Source organism: Saimiri boliviensis, chromosome 3, assembly GCF_048565385.1.
Source record: "Saimiri boliviensis isolate mSaiBol1 chromosome 3, mSaiBol1.pri, whole genome shotgun sequence".
Classification (NCBI taxonomy): Eukaryota; Metazoa; Chordata; class Mammalia; order Primates; family Cebidae; genus Saimiri; species Saimiri boliviensis.
This window is the reverse complement of record NC_133451.1, coordinates 122,853,994-122,870,626: the sequence shown is the minus strand read 5'-3', so window position 1 is coordinate 122,870,626 and position 16,633 is coordinate 122,853,994. Positions and strand designations below refer to the sequence as shown.

General features: G+C 37.5%; 1 protein-coding gene across 4 annotated transcripts in view; it reads left to right on the top strand.

The window, feature by feature from the left end:
- Positions 1-16,633, top strand: part of TLL1 (tolloid like 1) — a 250,564-nt gene that overhangs the window by 212,445 nt on the left and 21,486 nt on the right. Inside the window, exon 19 of one of the 4 annotated variants that reach the window (XM_074396756.1) lies at positions 11,659-11,837. The exons of the other annotated variants lie outside the window; for them this stretch is intronic. Within the exon in view, the coding sequence (XP_074252857.1) occupies positions 11,659-11,673 (15 nt within the window). The 3' untranslated portion in view covers positions 11,674-11,837. Of the gene's footprint in view, positions 1-11,658; positions 11,838-16,633 lie in introns of those variants that run through there. 4 annotated transcript variants of the gene reach the window in all.

Here is a 16,633-nt window from a genome sequence, read left to right as displayed (position 1 = left end):
GAGGGTAGAAGCAAAACTAGTTACAGCTTTCTATATCCAAGGGGAAGTAGAACTCCTGATATGCCCCAGTTTTAAAAATAGCAGTACTCAATCCATTCTCAATTATATATCTTTCAGCTTGAAACATCCCATCTAACTCTAGGGCAATCTGTTCCTTCACAAATTACAGGATTTATTTATTTATTTATTTGCCAATATTCGACTTGAGAATGAGGATATAAAGTATGTCTGTTCAACAATGGTCGTACCTGCTGGTTTCTTAAGCAGGTAATATTCAGAAGCAAAGTGAGAGCCTTAATGCAAGCATTAAACTTTATTTTAGGAAACGGAATTTGTGTTTTTTGTGTGTGTGTGTGTGGGAGTAGTTACAATGTAAGCCAGGTTTTCTCAAATGCTAGCATGCATCAGAATTACCTGAAAGACTTGTGAAAACACACATCTCTGCCACACCAGAATTTCTGATTCAGAGCATAATATTGATTCCCACCATCCTATCCCATGGATCGTGTTCATATAAAACCTGATTCTCAATATCATCTTAAGAGTCAGGGTTAGTAGAAAATGTGTCACAAAAGATTAGCCACCAACTCCAAGTAACATTTTGATTCTATATTTTTTGACTCTTGCCATTTTGACATTATAGTTACTTGTGTTTCCCCTGATTGACTTTCTGCACATAATGTAACTATTACCTACTGTTATCTACTTTAAAACTAAAATCACTGTTATTATGGATATCAGCCAATAGATATTTGGTGAACAATACTTTATACTACCAGTTCAAATCATTCAATCACCTACCCATATACTTTGACATTTAGAACACAGGAAATTTCATCACGATGTTGCAGTGTGTAAAATAAAAGCATTTTGCCTGATTTCTTTAGGATCTTTGATTGCTGTTGGTTTTTGTTGTTGTTGTTGTTGATGTTACTGTTTTTTGGAGATGGAGTCTTGCTCTGTCACCCAGACTGGAGTGCAGTGGTGCAATCTCAGCTCACTGCAACCTCCAACTTAGAGGTTCAAGCAATTCTCCTGCCTCAGCCTTCTGAGTAGCTGGGATTATAGGCATGTGCCACTGTGCCTGGCTAATATTTGTATTTTAGTATAGACAAGGTGCTGGGATTATAGATATGAGCCACCATGCCCCAACTGAACTTTAATTTTTTCTTTTTCTTTTTTAAATTGTACTTTAGGTTCTGGGGTACATGTGCAGATTGTGCAGGATTGCTGCATAAGTACATACATGGCAATGTGGTTTGCTGCCTCCATACCTTCGTCATCTATATCTGCCATTTCTCCCCATGTTATCTCTCCCCAACCCCCTCAATCCCCACTGTGCCTCCTGTAGCCCCCCAGTGTGTGATGCTCCCCTCCCCATGTCCGTGTTCTCATTGTTCAACACCTGCCTATGAGTGAGAACATGTGGTGTTTGATTTTCTGTTCTGTGTCAGTTTGCTGAGAATGATGGTTTCCAGATTCATCCATGTCCCTACAAGGTACACTAAGTCATCGTTTTTTTTTTTATGGCTGCATACTATTCCATGGTATATATGTGCCACATTTCCCTTTTCCAGTTTATCACTGAAGGGCATTTGGGTTAGTTCCAGGTCTTTGCAATTGTAAACAGTGCTGCTGCAATGAACATATGTGTGCATGTGTCTTTATAATAGAATGATTTATAATCCTTTGGGTATATACCCAGTAATGGGATCACTGGGTTAAATGGAATTTCTATTTCTAGGTCCTTGAGGAATCACCACACTGTCTTCCACAATGGTTGAATTAATTTACACTCACACCAACAATGTAAAAGTGTTCCTATTTCTCCACATCCTCTCCAGTGTCTATTTTCTGCAGGTTTTTTAATGATTACCATTCTAACTGGCATGAGATAGTATCTCAATGTAGTTTTAATTTGCATTTCACTAATGACCAATGATGATGAGCATTTTTTCATATGTTTGTTGGCCTCATGTATGTCTTCTTTTGAAAAGTGTCTGTTCATATCCTTCGCCCACTTTTGAATGGGTTTTGATTTTTATGGGAAAATTTCAACCAAAACTGAAATTTAGAGAACGGATATAATGAACCTTAAAAAATTATGAAATATTTTAATCTTCTTAGGTCAAGAACTCCAGACAGACACTTGGTTACCAACTGGCTTCATTATTGGCAAGGGCAGAGATAAAAGACAAAGAAAACATTTGGGTCCCTGTGTATACAAGGAGCTTTCTTCACAATTCATGAAATGATACCCCTCTTTCCTTATGCTGGGCAGGAAAATAAGAAATAAATAAATTTATTTTTCTTTTTTAAATTTATGTTTTCTAACTGACAGATAAAAGTGCTTGTATTTACCATGTACAGCGTGATATATTGAAGTATATGTATATTGTTTAGTGACTAAATTTAGCTAATTAATAAATGTATTACCCATGTTTTGATCATATTTGTTGAGGAAAACACTTAACATCCACTATCTTAGCATTTTTCAAGAGTATCATATATTATTAATTATAGGTCACCATGTTGTATCATGGTTCTATCGAATTTATTCCTTCCATCTAACTGAAACTGTGTTTTTTGACTAACATCTACCCAGCCCTTTCCCATCTCAACCACCCTAGCCTTTGGTCAACACAATTTAACTTTGCTTCTTTAAGTTTGATAATTTTAGATCGAACCTGTAACTGTGACCATGTAGTATTTATTTTTCTGTGCCTGGCTTATTTCACTTAACATAATGTCCTACAGGTTCATCCATGTTGTTACAAATGACAATGACAAGATTTCTTTCATTTTGTGGCTGAATAGTACTGCACTCTGTGTGTGTGTGTGTGTGTGTGTGTGTGTGTGTGTGTATATATATATATATATATATATATATATATATATATGCCACGTTTTGTAATCTGTTCATCCATTAATGGACACATAGGTTCATTCCATATCTTAGCTATTGTGAATAATGCTGCAATGAACATGGGAGCAACAGACATTTCTTCTACATTCTGATTTCATTTCTTTTGGATATATACCCAGTATGGAATTGCTGGACCATAGGGTAATTCTATTTTTAACTTTTTGAGAAACCTCCATACTGCTTTCTATAATGGCTGTACTAATCAACATTCCTCAAAACAGTGTGCAAGGATTCCCTTTTCTCAATGTCTTCACCAACATTTGCTATCTTTTGTGTTTATGATAACAGTCATTCTAGCAGGTGTGAGGTGATGTCTCATTTTGGTTTTGATTTGCATTTTCTTGATGGTTAGTGATGTAGCACATTTTTTTCAAATATCTGTTGGTCATTTGTATCTCTTCTTCTTTTTCTTTTCTTTTTTTTTCTTTTTTTTCTTTTTTTTTTTTTTTTTTTTTGAGACAGAGTCTCGCACTGTTGCCTTAACGCAGTGACACAATCTTGGCTCACTGCAATCTCTGTCTCCTGGGTTCAAGCAATTCTCCTGCTTCAGCCTCCCGAGTAGCTGGAACTACAGGCATGTGCCACCATGTCAAGCAATTTTTTTTTTTTTGTATTTTTGGTAGAGATGGGGTTTCACCATGTTGGCCAGGATGGTCTCAATCTCCTGACCTCGTGATCCTACCATCTGGGCCTCCCAAAGTGCTGGGATTACAGGCATGAGCCACTGTGCCCAGCTTGTATCTCTTCTTTTGAGAAATGTATATTTAAGTCCTTTGCCTGTAAATTGGTCTATTTGTTTCCTTGCTATTGAGTTGAGTTCCTTATATATTTTGGATATTAGCCCTGTATCAGATGAATGGTTCGTAAATATTTTCTCCCATTCTGTGGGTTGTCTTCCCACTCTGTTGATTGCTCCCTTTCCTGTAGCAAAGCTTGATATAGACTCATTTGTCTATTTTTGCTTTCATTGTTTTTGGTTTTGGAGTGAAATCCAAAAAGTCATTGCCAAGACCAATGTCATGGAATATTTCCCCTATGTTTTCCTCTAGTAGTTTCATGGTTTTGTATCTTATGTTTAAGTCTTTAATCCATTTAGAGTTGATTTTTCAATATGGCATGACATATGAGTCTAATTTTGTTTGTCTGCATGTGGATATCCAGTTATCTCCACACCATTTGAGGATACTGTCCTTTTCTTTGTATGTTCTTGGCATCTTGGACAAAAATCAGTTGGCTGTAAATGTGTGGATTTATTCCTTGGCTCACTATTCGGTTTCATTGTTTTATGTGCCTGTTTTTATGCCAGTATTATCCTGTTTTGGTTATAATACCTTTATAGCGTATTTTGAGGTCAGGTGGTAGGTTGCTTCTAACCTTTCTTTTCTTTTCTTTTCTTTTTTTTATTGCATTTTAGGTTTGGGGGTAGATGTGAAGAACATGCAAGATTGTTGCATAGGTACACACATGGCAGTGTGGTTTGCTGCCTTCCTTCCCCTCACCTGTATCTGTCTTTTCTCCTCATGCTATCTCTTCCCATTTCCCCACTCCCCCATCCCTCCCCCATTTCCTCCCAAAAGACCCCAGCGTGTAGTGCTCCCCTCCCTGTGTCCATGTGTTCTCATTGTTCAACACCCGCCTATGAGTGAGAACATGCGGTGTTTGATTTTCTGCTCTTGTGTCAGTTTGCTGAGAATGATGGTTTCCAGGTTCATCCATGTCCCTACAAAGGACACAAACTCATTGTTTTTGATGGCTGTGTAATATCCCATGGTGTATATGTACCACATTTTCCCTATCCAATCTATCATCGATGGGCATTTGGGTTGGTTCCAGGTCTTTGCTATTGTAAACAGTGCTGCAATGAACATTAGTGTGCATGTGTCCTTATAGTAGAATGATTTATAATCCTTTGGATATATACCCAGTAATGGGATTGCTGGGTCAAATGGGATTTCTAGTTTTAGGTCCTTGAGGAATCGCCACACTGTCTTCCACAAAGGTTGAATTAATTTACACTCCCACCAACAGTGTAAAAGTGTTCCTATTTCTCCACATCCTCTCCAGCATCTGTTGTCTCCAGATTTTTTAATGATCACCATTCTAACTGGTGTGAGATGGTATCTCAATGTGGTTTTGATTTGCATTTCTCTAATGACCAGTGATGATGAACATTTTTTCATATGTTTGTTGGCCTCCTTTATGTCTTCTTTTGTAAAGTGTCTGTTCATATCCTTTGCCCATTTTTAAATGGGCTTGTTCGTTTTTTTCTTGTAGATCTGTTTTAGTTCTTTGTAAATTCTGGATATCAGCTCCTTGTCAGATGGGTAGACTGCAACAATTTTTTCCCATTCTGTTGGTTGCCGATTCACTCTACTGACTGTTTCTTTTGCCATGCAGAAGCTGTGGAGTTTGATTAGGTCCTGTTTTTCTATTTTGGCTTTTTTTGCCATTGCTTTTGGTGTTTTGATCATGAAGTCCTTGCCTATGCCTATGTCCTGTATAGTTTTGCCTAGATTTTCTTCCAGGTTTTTTATGGTGTTAGGTCTGATGTCTAAGTCTTTAATCCATATGCAGTTAATTTTGGTGTAAGGTGTCAGGAAGGGGTCCTGTTTCTGCTTTCTGCACATGGCTAGCCAGTTTTCCCAACACCATTTATTAAACAGGGAATCCTTTCCCCATTGCTTGTTTTTGTCAGGTTTGCCGAAGATCAGATGGTTGTAGATATGTTGTATTTCCTCTGAGGCCTCTGTTTTGTTCCATTGGTCTATATCTTTGTTTTGGTACCAGGAACATGCTGTTTTGATTACCATAGCCTTGTAGTATATTTTGAAGTCCGGTAGTGTGATGCCTCCTGCTTTGTTCTTTTTGCTTAGAATTGACTTGGCTATGCGGGCTCTCTTTTGGTTCCATATGAAGTTTAAGCTGTTTTTTTCCAGTTCTGTGAAGAAGGTCATTGGTAGCTTGATGGGAATAGCGTTGAATTTGCAATTTACTTTGGGCAGTATGGCTATTTTCACGATGTTGATTCTTCCTAACCATGAACATGGAATGTTTCACCATCTGTTTGTGTCCTCTCTTATTTCATCGAGCAGTGTCTTGTACTTCTCCTTGAAGAGGTCCTTTGCATTCCTTGTTAGTTGTATTCCTAGATATTTTATTCTCTTTGTAGCATTTGCAAATGGCAGTTAGTTCTTGATTTGGCTCTCTTTAAGTCTGTTACTGGTGTATAGGAATGCTTGTGATTTTTGCACGTTGATTTTGTATCCTGAGACTTTGCTGAAGTTGTTTATCAGTTTCAGGAGATTTTGGGCTGAGATGATGGGGTCTTGTAGACATAAAATCATGTCATCTGCAAATAGAGACAATTTGATTTCCTCCTTTCCAATTTGAATACCCTTTATTTCTTTTTCTTGCCTGATTGCTCTGGCTAGAACTTCCAGTACTGTATTGAATAGGAGTGGTGAGAGACGGCATCCTTGTCTAGTTCCAGGTTTCAAAGGGAATGCTTCCAGTTTTTACCCATTCATTATGATATTGGCTGTTGGTTTGTCATAAATAGCTTTTATTATTTTGAGATACTTTCCATCAATACCTAGTTTATTGAGAGTTTTTAGGATAAAGGGCTGTTGAATTTTGTCAAAGGCCTTCTCTTCATCAATTGAGATAATCGTGTGGTTTTTGTCTTTGGTTTTGTTTATGTGCTGTTTATGTTCTGTTTATTACGTTTATGGACTTGTGTATGTTGAACCAGCCTTGCATCCCTGGGATGAATCCTGCTTGATCATGGTGGATGAGCTTTTTGATATGCTGTTGCAATTGGCTTGCCAGTATTTTATTGAAGATTTTTGCATCTATGTTCATCAGGGATGTTGGCCTGAAGTTTTCTTTTCTTGTTGAGTCTCTGCCGGGTTTTTGTATCAGAATGATGTTTGTCTTATAGAATTATTTGGGAAGGATTCCCTCTTTTTGGATTGTCTGGAATAGTTTCAGAAGGCATGGTAGCAGCTCCTCTTTGTATGTCTGGTAGAATTCGGCTGTGAACCCATCTGGACCTGGGCTTTTTTAGGGTGGTAGGCTCTTAATTGCTGCCTTGACTTCAGACCTTGTTATTGGTCTATTCAGGGTTTCGAATTCTTCCAGGTTTAGGCTTGGGAGGATGCAGGTGTCCAGGAATTTATCCATTTCTTCCAGGTTTACTAGTTTATGTGCATAGAGTTGTTTGTAATAATCTCTGATGATGGTTTGGATTTCTGTGGAATCTGTGGTGTTATCCCCTTTATCGTTTGCATCAATTTGATTATTTTCTCTTTTCTTTTTTATTAATCTGGCTAGTGGTCTGTCTATTTTGTTGATCTTTTTGAAATACCAGCTCCTGGCTTTATTGATTTTTTGAAGAGTTTTTTGTGTCTCTATTTCCTTCAGTTCTGCTCTGATCTTAGTTATTTCCTGTCTTCTGCTAGGTTTTGAGTTTTTTTGATCTTGCTCCTCTAGCTCTTTCAATTTTGATGATAGGGTGTCAATTTTAGATCTCTCCTTTCTTCTCATGTGGACACTCATTGCTATATATTTTCCTCTAGAGACTGCTTTAAATGTGTCCCAGAGATTCTGGTATGTTGTGTCTTCATTCTCGTTGGTTTCGAAGAGTATCTTTATTTCTGCCTTCATTTCATTGTTTATCCAGTCAACATTCAAGAGCAAGTTGTTCAGTTTCCATGAACCTGTGCGGTTCTGAGTTAGTTTCTGCATTCTGAGTTCTAACTCGATTGCACTGTGGTCTGAGAGAGTGTTATGATTTCCGTTCTTTTGCATTTGCTGAGGAGTGATTTATTGCCAATTACGTGGTCAATTTTAGAGTAGGTGTGATGTGGTGCTGAGAAGAATGTATATTCTGTGGATTTGGGGTGGAGAGTTCTGTAAATGTCTATTAGGTTTGCTTGTTCCAGGTCTGAGTTCAGGTCCTGGATATCCTTGTTGATTTTCTGTCTGGTTGATCTGTCTAATATTGACAATGGGGTGTTAAAGTCACCCGGTATTATTGTGTGGGAGTCTAAGTGTCTTCGTAAGGCATTTAGAACTTGCCTTATGTATCTGGGTGCTCCTCTATTGGGTGTGTATATATTTAGGATCGTTAGCTCTTCTTGTTGCAGTGATCCTTTTACCATTATGTAATGTCCTTCTTTGTCTCTTTTGATCTTTGTTGCTTTAAAGCCTATTTTATCAGAGATGGGAATTGCAACTCCTGCTTTTTTTTGCTCTCCATTTGCTTGGTAGATCTTCCTCCATCCCTTTATTTTGAGCCTTTGTGTATCCTTGCATGTAAGATGGGTTTCCTGGATACAGCACACTGATGGGTTTTGGCTTTTTATCCAATTTGGCAGTCTGTGTCTTTTGATTGGGGCATTTAGTCCATTTACATTTAGGGATAGTGTTGTTATGTGTGAATTTGATACTGTCATTTTGATGCTACCCTGGCTGTTATGTTAGTTAGTGGATGCAGATTCTTGATTGTGTTGATGCTCTTTTACCATTTGGTATGTTTTTGGAGTGGCTGGTGCTGGTTGTTCCTTTATATGTGTAGAGCCTCTTTCAGGAGTTCTTGTAGAGCAGGTCTGGTGGTGACGAAATCTCTGAGTACTTGCTTGTTCACAAAGGATTTTATTTTTCCTTCACTTATGAAGCTTAGTTTGGCTGGATAGGAGATTCTGTGTTGAAAGTTCTTTTCTTTAAGGATGTTGAATATTGGCCCCCAATCTCTTCTGGCTTGTATGGTGTCTGCTGAGAGATTTGCTGTGAGTCTAATGGGCTTCCCTTTGTGGGTAACCTGGCCTTTCTCTCTGGCTGCCCTTAGCATTTTCTCTTTCATTTCAACCCTGGTGAATCTGATGATTATGTGCCTTGGGGTTGCTCTTCTTGAGGAATATCTTTGTGGTGTTCTCTGTATTTCCTGGATTTGAATATTGGCCTGCCTTGCTGGGTTGGGGAAGTTTTCCTGGATAATATCCTGAAGGGTATTTTCCAGCTTGGATTCATTCTCTTCATCACATTCAGGGATACCTATCAAACGTAGATGAGGTCTTTTCACATAGTCCCACATTTCTTGAAGATGTTGTTCATTCCTTTTTACACTTTTTTCTCTTTTCTTGCCTTCTCTTTTTATTTCATTGAGTTGATCTTCGACCTCTGATATCCTTTCTTCTGCTTGGTCAATTCGGCTGTTGCAGCTTGTGCATGCTATTGAAGTTCTCGTGTTGTGTTTTTCAGCTCCATCAATTCACTTATATTCCTCTCTATGTTGTCCATTCTCATTAGCATTTCGTCCAACCTTTTTTCAAGGTTCCTAGTTTCTTTGCAATGGGTTAGAACATGTTCTTTTAGCTCACTGTAGCTTCTTACTACCCACCTTCTGAAGTCTGATTCTGTCATTTCTTCACACTCCTTCTCCATCCGGTCTTGTTCCCTTGCTGGTGAGGAGTTGTGATCCCTTTTAGGAGGAGAGGTGTTCTGGTTTTGGGAGTTTTCATCTTTTTTGCACTGGTTTCTTCCCATTTTTGTGGGTTCAACCACCTGTTGTCTTTGTAGTTACTGTCTTTCAGATTGGGTCTCTGAGTGAACTTCTAGTTTGTGGATGCTGAAGTTACTTCTTTTTTTTTTAAGCTTTCCTTCTAACAGCCTGGCCCCTCTGCTGTAGGACTGCTGAGGTCCTCTCCAGGCCCTGCTTGCCTGGGGATCACCTGCAGCAGCTGCAGAACAGTAAGGGTTGCTATCAGTTTCCTCTTCTGCTATCTTTGTCCCAGAAGGATGCTTGCCAACTGTCAGTCCATTCTCTCCTTATGAGGTGAGTCTTTGAATCTATGGGAGTCAGGGAGCTACTTGAGGAGACAGTCTATCTTTTATTGGGGCTTAAGTCCTTAGCTGTGAGATCCATTGTTCATTCAGAGCTGCTGGGCAGGTACGTTTAGGTCTGCTGCAGCTGAACTCATAAACCACTTTTTGTTCCTAGGTGCTCTGTCCCAGGGAGTTAGAGCTTTATGAGTTTCCATTGTGCTGCTGCCCTTGTTTTTTCTTTCAGGTGCCCCACCCAGCTAGCAGCTCACCTAGCCACTGTCTGCCTGCAGAGGCTTTGCTGAGCTGCTATGGGCTCCACCCAGCTGCCCTGTGCTCTTCCCTGCAGTCCTGTTTATGTGGGCGTAGTTAGAGCTGCCTCAGCAACGGTGGCCCCGCCTCTGTTATGGTGGACTCTCTCTGTTGTGGCAGGTTGCCTCGACAATGGTGTGTTGCCTTGGCAATGGCAGCCTGCCTCCCTAGTGGTGGAGAGTGTCAGTAATGGCAGATGCCCTTCCCCAACTTAGGCGGACCATCCTGGGTTCAGCTTTGCTTGGTGTGAAAGGCTCAACCCAGAGCGTTTCAATCAGTTTTTGTTTTCCTTGTTGTTGGGGGTGGGGGTGGGACCAACCAAGCCTGATCACCTGGCTCCTTGACTTAGAGTCTTTTTTTTTATTTTTTAAGTTGAATGACCTACTGTTTCAGTTGCTTGTTGAAAAGGCTCCGGGATCTCCTGAGCTTTGACTCACTGGGTGGGCTCAAACAGCGTCACTGGCTCCTGGTGGTTTTTTTTTTTCCTAGCAATCTCCTGGCCTGGCTCACTATTTCAGATGAATGGGCAACTCTGCTGTCTCAGGGCTTGCCTGCTAAGAGGGCTCCCAGACCAGTGGCTTTTCTACAGAGAACCGCTGCAGCAGGGCGTGGTCAAAGCAGCCACGTGGGACAAATCAGCCCCTCAGGGGCCAAAACTGCCGCACCGGCCAGAACAGCGGCGCTGGCGACCCGTCTGCCTGGGTATCTCCTGGTCTATGAGCAATAAAAGTTTGTCTGGAAATGCGGCGTCCACTCACCCTCTGCACTTTTGTTGGAAGCTGAAGTCCTGAGCTGTTCTTAGGCAGCCATCTTCGCAGCCAGTCCTAACTTTTCTTACTTTGGTTTTCTTTTTTTCGGTTTTCGTTTTATTGAAGATTGCTTTGGCTAAGCAGAGTATTCTGTGGTTCCATACAAATTTTAGTATTTCTTTTCTATTCCTGTGAAAAATGCTATTTGTGTTTTCTTTCATCAATGTTTTATAGTTTTCAGTGTAGAGTTTTCCACCTACTGGGTTAAATTTATTCCAAAGTATTTTATTTTGTTTTGTTTTAGCTGTTGTAAATGAGAATGTTTTCTTGATTTCTTTTTCATATAGTTTACTGCTAGTAAATATGAGTGCTACTGATTTTGTCTATTAATTTTATAACTTGCAGCTTCACTGAATTTATTGATTACTTTCTAATAGGTTTCTGATGGAGTATTCAGGGTTTTCACTGCATGAGATTGTGTTATATGCAAACAGAGATAATTTACCTTTTTTTTTTTTTTTTCAATTTGGATGCCTTTTATTTCTATTGCCTAATTTCTTTGCCCAGGACCTCTAGTAGTATACTAAATAGAAGTGGTGAAAGTGGGCATGCTTGTCTAATTTTGGATCTTAGAGGAAATCTTTCAGGTTTTCTCAGTTGATTCTGATGTCAGCTATGGGTTTGTCATATATAGCTTTTATTGTGTTGTTGTATATTCTTCACTTGCCTAATTTGTTGAGAGTTTTGTTTTTATCATGAAAATATGTTGAATTTGCCAAATATTTTTTCTATTAATGTGATCAAATGTTTTTTTCTTCATTCTGTTACTGTCGTGCATCACATTTATAGATCTGCATATATTGAACCATCCTTGCATCCTTGAGAAGAATCCTACTTTATCATAGTGAGTGATCTTTTCAATGTGCTGTTGAATTCACTTTGGTTTGGTTGTATTTTGCTGAAGGCATTTCATTTATGTTCATTAGTGATGTCGGTCTTCAGGTTTTTTGTTGTTGTTGGGTAATTGTCTGGTTTTGGGATCAAGATAAGACAACATTTCTATATTCTCTATTCAAATTAAAAGCAAAGAAAAGAAAATTGTCAGTGAAGACAATTTTATGAGACTTCTTTTAATCCTAGTTTATGAATTTTGAATGCCTACTATACTTTCTAATTCAAATTGTACTGTAATTTGATATATGGTTTTGTTAAATAACATGCAGGTACTGTATGATAGGTATAAACAAGCCTTCTTTCACTGAAACACAGTGAAAAACAATTATTTTGGTTAATTTGAGTTATGAGTATAATTTCAAAAAGATATTTAGATAATGTAGCAGTTATAGATAATAGGAATTACAGTAAAATTCCTGTGTGCCCTTATGAGATAGGAGCATTTGTGTGCATGGTGTTCATTCACCATATGCAGATTACGTTTACAGTATGATTATCTAAATCTAGTATGCATTATTGTGCATTAGTATGAAAACTGGACTATTGGAATCAGTTTATTTTAGATTCACATTGAAACTTAGGCATTATAATACAGTTAATATCTTTTATGCACTATTCTGGTTATCTACTGCTGCATAGCAAACTATCCCAAAACCTCAAGGCTTAAAAGAAGTACTGTTATATCTCATGGTTTGAGAGAGTAGCATCAGTATTTAAGTAGTAATTTGCTGGTGATTTTTCTATTATTGTGATATTGATTGATTCACCTGGGGTCATATGTGAAGGGTCAAGATGGCTGCAATTGTATGTCTCTCACCTTGATGGGGAGGGCTAAAAGGCTGACTTAGCTGGGACAACCATAACACCTACACATAACCATTGCAGCATGGTGGTCTTAAAGGAACCAGACCCTTGACTGTCAGTCCTGTATCCCCAATGTGTCCCAAGTGGCCATTGAAGCCGTGAACATTACTTCAGAACATTCTATTGGTAAAGCAAATCACTAAGGCTGGCTAGGATTCAAGGGGAGGAGAATTAGACTAGAAACAACATAGCCTTGCCTTTCCAATTTAGTCTACTGACCTCCACAGCTGTAGAAGAAAAAATTTGTATTGTTTTAAAACATTAAATGTTTGGCAATGTGCTACAGTAGATACACACAAAAAACACATTTGCTTTGTTTTTATTATGCATGTTTGTTTTTATTTAATCATGGGATACTGACTGCACGATTACAGCTTTAAAGTACAAAGAAATTGCAGTCAAAAGATGCTTGGGGGGAAAAACTCTTCTTGCTATAAAAGGGACAAAATTCTAAATGTATAAGTACAAGTATATTTTTATCCTGTCTTGGTTCTGAAAGACTCAACTGATCATTAAAATTTCAGGTGCCTTTTTTACGTTTTGAATTAATGTTCTTTCATAACAAAATACTAACAAACGAATTTCTAGGCATTGGAGCATACTGCAATAAGCTAAGGTGATTATATCATTTTAGTTGATTTATCATATCCTTGAGTTTTGCTAAATGACATATAGTTACAAATTTTAGCTTCATATATGGAATATTTAAAACACAAAAACATCTACAACTATTATATAGTTATCCATCATAAATCCATAAAAATATATTTGATCACAGTTATAGAGGACTCATGGAGAAGAAATGTTCTTTTGAATCAGGAGACTGAGGTTTGTATTTCCACACTACCATTTTTTCCGGTGGCCTCTAATCCTTCAAATATTTTGTGGGAAACCAAATGACAGTTTTTACCAAAAACAGGAAAAGGTGAAAGATAGCTGGACTAGGAACCTCAAAAGCTTTTCTTTCAGTTGCTCAAATTGCATCAGTCTCTTTAATATTTTAGTTTAAATGTTCACCCTTGCTAAATTTTATTTCTGCATTAAATGCTATCATTGTATTATCTTGTTCTTTGTGAACATATTCAGTTACTCTGTAAGGACTCATTCTTTAGCGATTGCCAGTATTTTCAATAAAAGAACCTCTACAGATGTTCATATGAGTGAACAGCATCTGGAAGCGTGGCCAGGGGCCAGCCAGGTAGATTAGGCTTGCTTGGGTGTTCCAGGAACAAAGTTATTATTTCTACAGCCTACAATGAGAGTTCAATTTTATTTCTTTTGAATTCGACTCCTAATCTCTTAGCTTGCTTTCCTTGTGGGAAATGCATTAGGATTTACGACCAGGGCCCATGGTTATTCACTTGTTTTTTGGCCTTTCTAGAACCTAGATTATTAACCCTAAAATTACAGAAATATAACCATGGAATGAGTATGTTTTAAATTTTTTAATACCCAAATACTTATAAAGTCTTAAACACTTAAAAAAAATATTTAAGTCTACCAACGGAAGGCAGTGTTTTAGTGGAAATCAGAGTTCCTTACAGCTTCATACATTCTTCCTTGCTGGCCATTCTGTCTCCACTGTGAACTTACATAACTTTTTGGGAACCTAAGTGTCTTCTGGAGACATTTCTGTGGCTGGAAATGTGCACATTCTGTATTATTGAGATATTGAGATTCACAGTTCAGATTGTGTTGTAGAATAAAGTAATAAATGGCATATTACACCTTATCCTTGTGAACTCTGAAATATATTTTGGAGGTTTGTTCTTTCCAAAGAGTTTCTATAATACATTTCTGTGGCCTAGAAATATTCTGTGTTGATGTAAAGTCCCTGTGTATGGAAGGTTCTCTATGTGAGTATCTCTACAAGTCTACAAAAGGCAGATTTCCGAAATCTCCACATGTGAATTAGTCACACCTTTGCTTGTGTGTGGTGGAGCTTTCGGTTCAGGCTGATTTCTGGAAAAGGACCACCCAGACTTTACATTTGACCTAACAAGTTGCTACCTATTCCAAGAAGAAAATTCATTAATATCTCAATAAATGAGAGTTTTTTGCATCACTAGAGTATATGTCAGCTAGAAACCTTTGACTAATTTGACTCTTACAGACTCAGTCTGATTCCATTAGTAATTTGATAAAGAGCTGTAGCCAGTTGGCTCCAGACCAGATTTCAGTATGGCCCCCAGCCCACCAACTCAATGCCATTTTGTGTGGTGTTGCTCCATTCTGTTAAACAAATGTTATTATTTATACCAGATATCCTGGATTTCATTAGGAAGAAAAGTAGTCACCTATTCATCTCATTCATTCAGTCTTCAATGGACCAATCAATGGAATGAACATGTGTGGTCTGTAAATTTTGATCCTGGCTTTAGCTACTACTTATAGCAAATACTTTAGAATGTCATTCCTCCATCTTCCTTAAAATACTCGCTTCTACACAGTAGGTTTCCCTGCTTCTTTACTCTTTATATTTGCAGATTAATGACTTTAAATCACAATCGAAAGAAATAATTCTCAGCATACATTGCTTTTCAGATACTCTTTTCCTGAACCAATGTTTTTCCTCTTGAAATAACATTAGTTTTATAATTAAGAAGCTTGGTTTCATATTTAATACAGAACACTAGGTACAGTTGTCAATTTTCTCATAGTAGTATCTTATTGATTACAAACTGATGTTAGGAATGTATGTATGTACACAATGGTAATAAAAGCAGACTGCAACCTCATGAGAGATGGAAAATGAGATTTAGTAGCATTGTCTGTAGAATTTTTATACTTGAGGTTGGCCATAAACATCAGCTAGGTTTTGGGTAAATACATTGACAGATTTATGCAGACATCCACATATTTATTCAGAATCTTCTATATCCCTTGAAGTGTGTATATACTTCACTGGGTTACAGAGATTAATAAGTGACACATTCCTTCAGTAATCACCTGCTTTGCCTGCTGTGCTTCAGGATAAATAAACTCTACTGATGTCTCCTTGTTCACTGTATTTCCTCACACTGTCTTCTGTTTCCAGTGAGATTCTTTGCACTATGCTCAGTCTTTTTGTCCTAGGCAGTGTCTTTGGTCAAATGAAGCAAGTATTCCTTTTCACCCATAATGATTATAACTAACAATTACTCTAAGGCTTATTGGTTATAACATTTTTTATTTCTACTTTTTAAGTAAAGTGCAATGGAAAGAGACAAATGAGAGATCAGCTTTTTTTCTTCCCTTTTCTTTCTTTAACTCCATTCCTTTCTCCTACTTCCTAGTTAATATGAATTGCTTTTTTCATTTCTTTCCTTACTCCTCCAAAGTCAGAAGTAATAGTAGGTGATGTAGTGTGTCATGGACTAGATAGTGGGTCTACACTGAGAAAGAACCATTTTAGTCTTTTTTTTTTTTTTTGGTATGTCTCCAATTAGACTGAACATTACGATCACTTCAGTAGAATTGTATCAAAGAAAATATGTATATTAAAAGTTTATGAGCCAATATTTTGTTGGAGGGCTTATAGCAAATTAACAATGTTTGAAACAAATTTCATAATTTTTTATGTTTATTTTCTTTATAATATTTTAGTTTTGTTTTATAGACTTAAGTAAGAGTGATGCCTTTATTTGTTCAATGCATGATTGTTTTTCTGGGGAAAGGAAAAAGCCTTTGGCAATGACAAATAGCCTGTAATGTATGTAATTATTAATAGTTTGGACAATACTATTTTTAGTCCATCTCAATTAAACTTTCATTTGTGATCTTTAGTGTGTTATACAGGTAATTATTATTTATTTTAAATTTGCTAAGTCACACAGATGAAAATAACAACACAGATAAATTAGAATTGTTTTTAAATGTCACAAACAACAGCAAAGCATTCAAATTCTCCAAGATGCCCAATAGTAAAATAAATGTACTATCTACATAAAAAGTAAATTAAAAATATCTAGCCTAAAGTATTATGAGTGTTTGATACTGATACAGTTTGTAAGAACTAAATAAATAT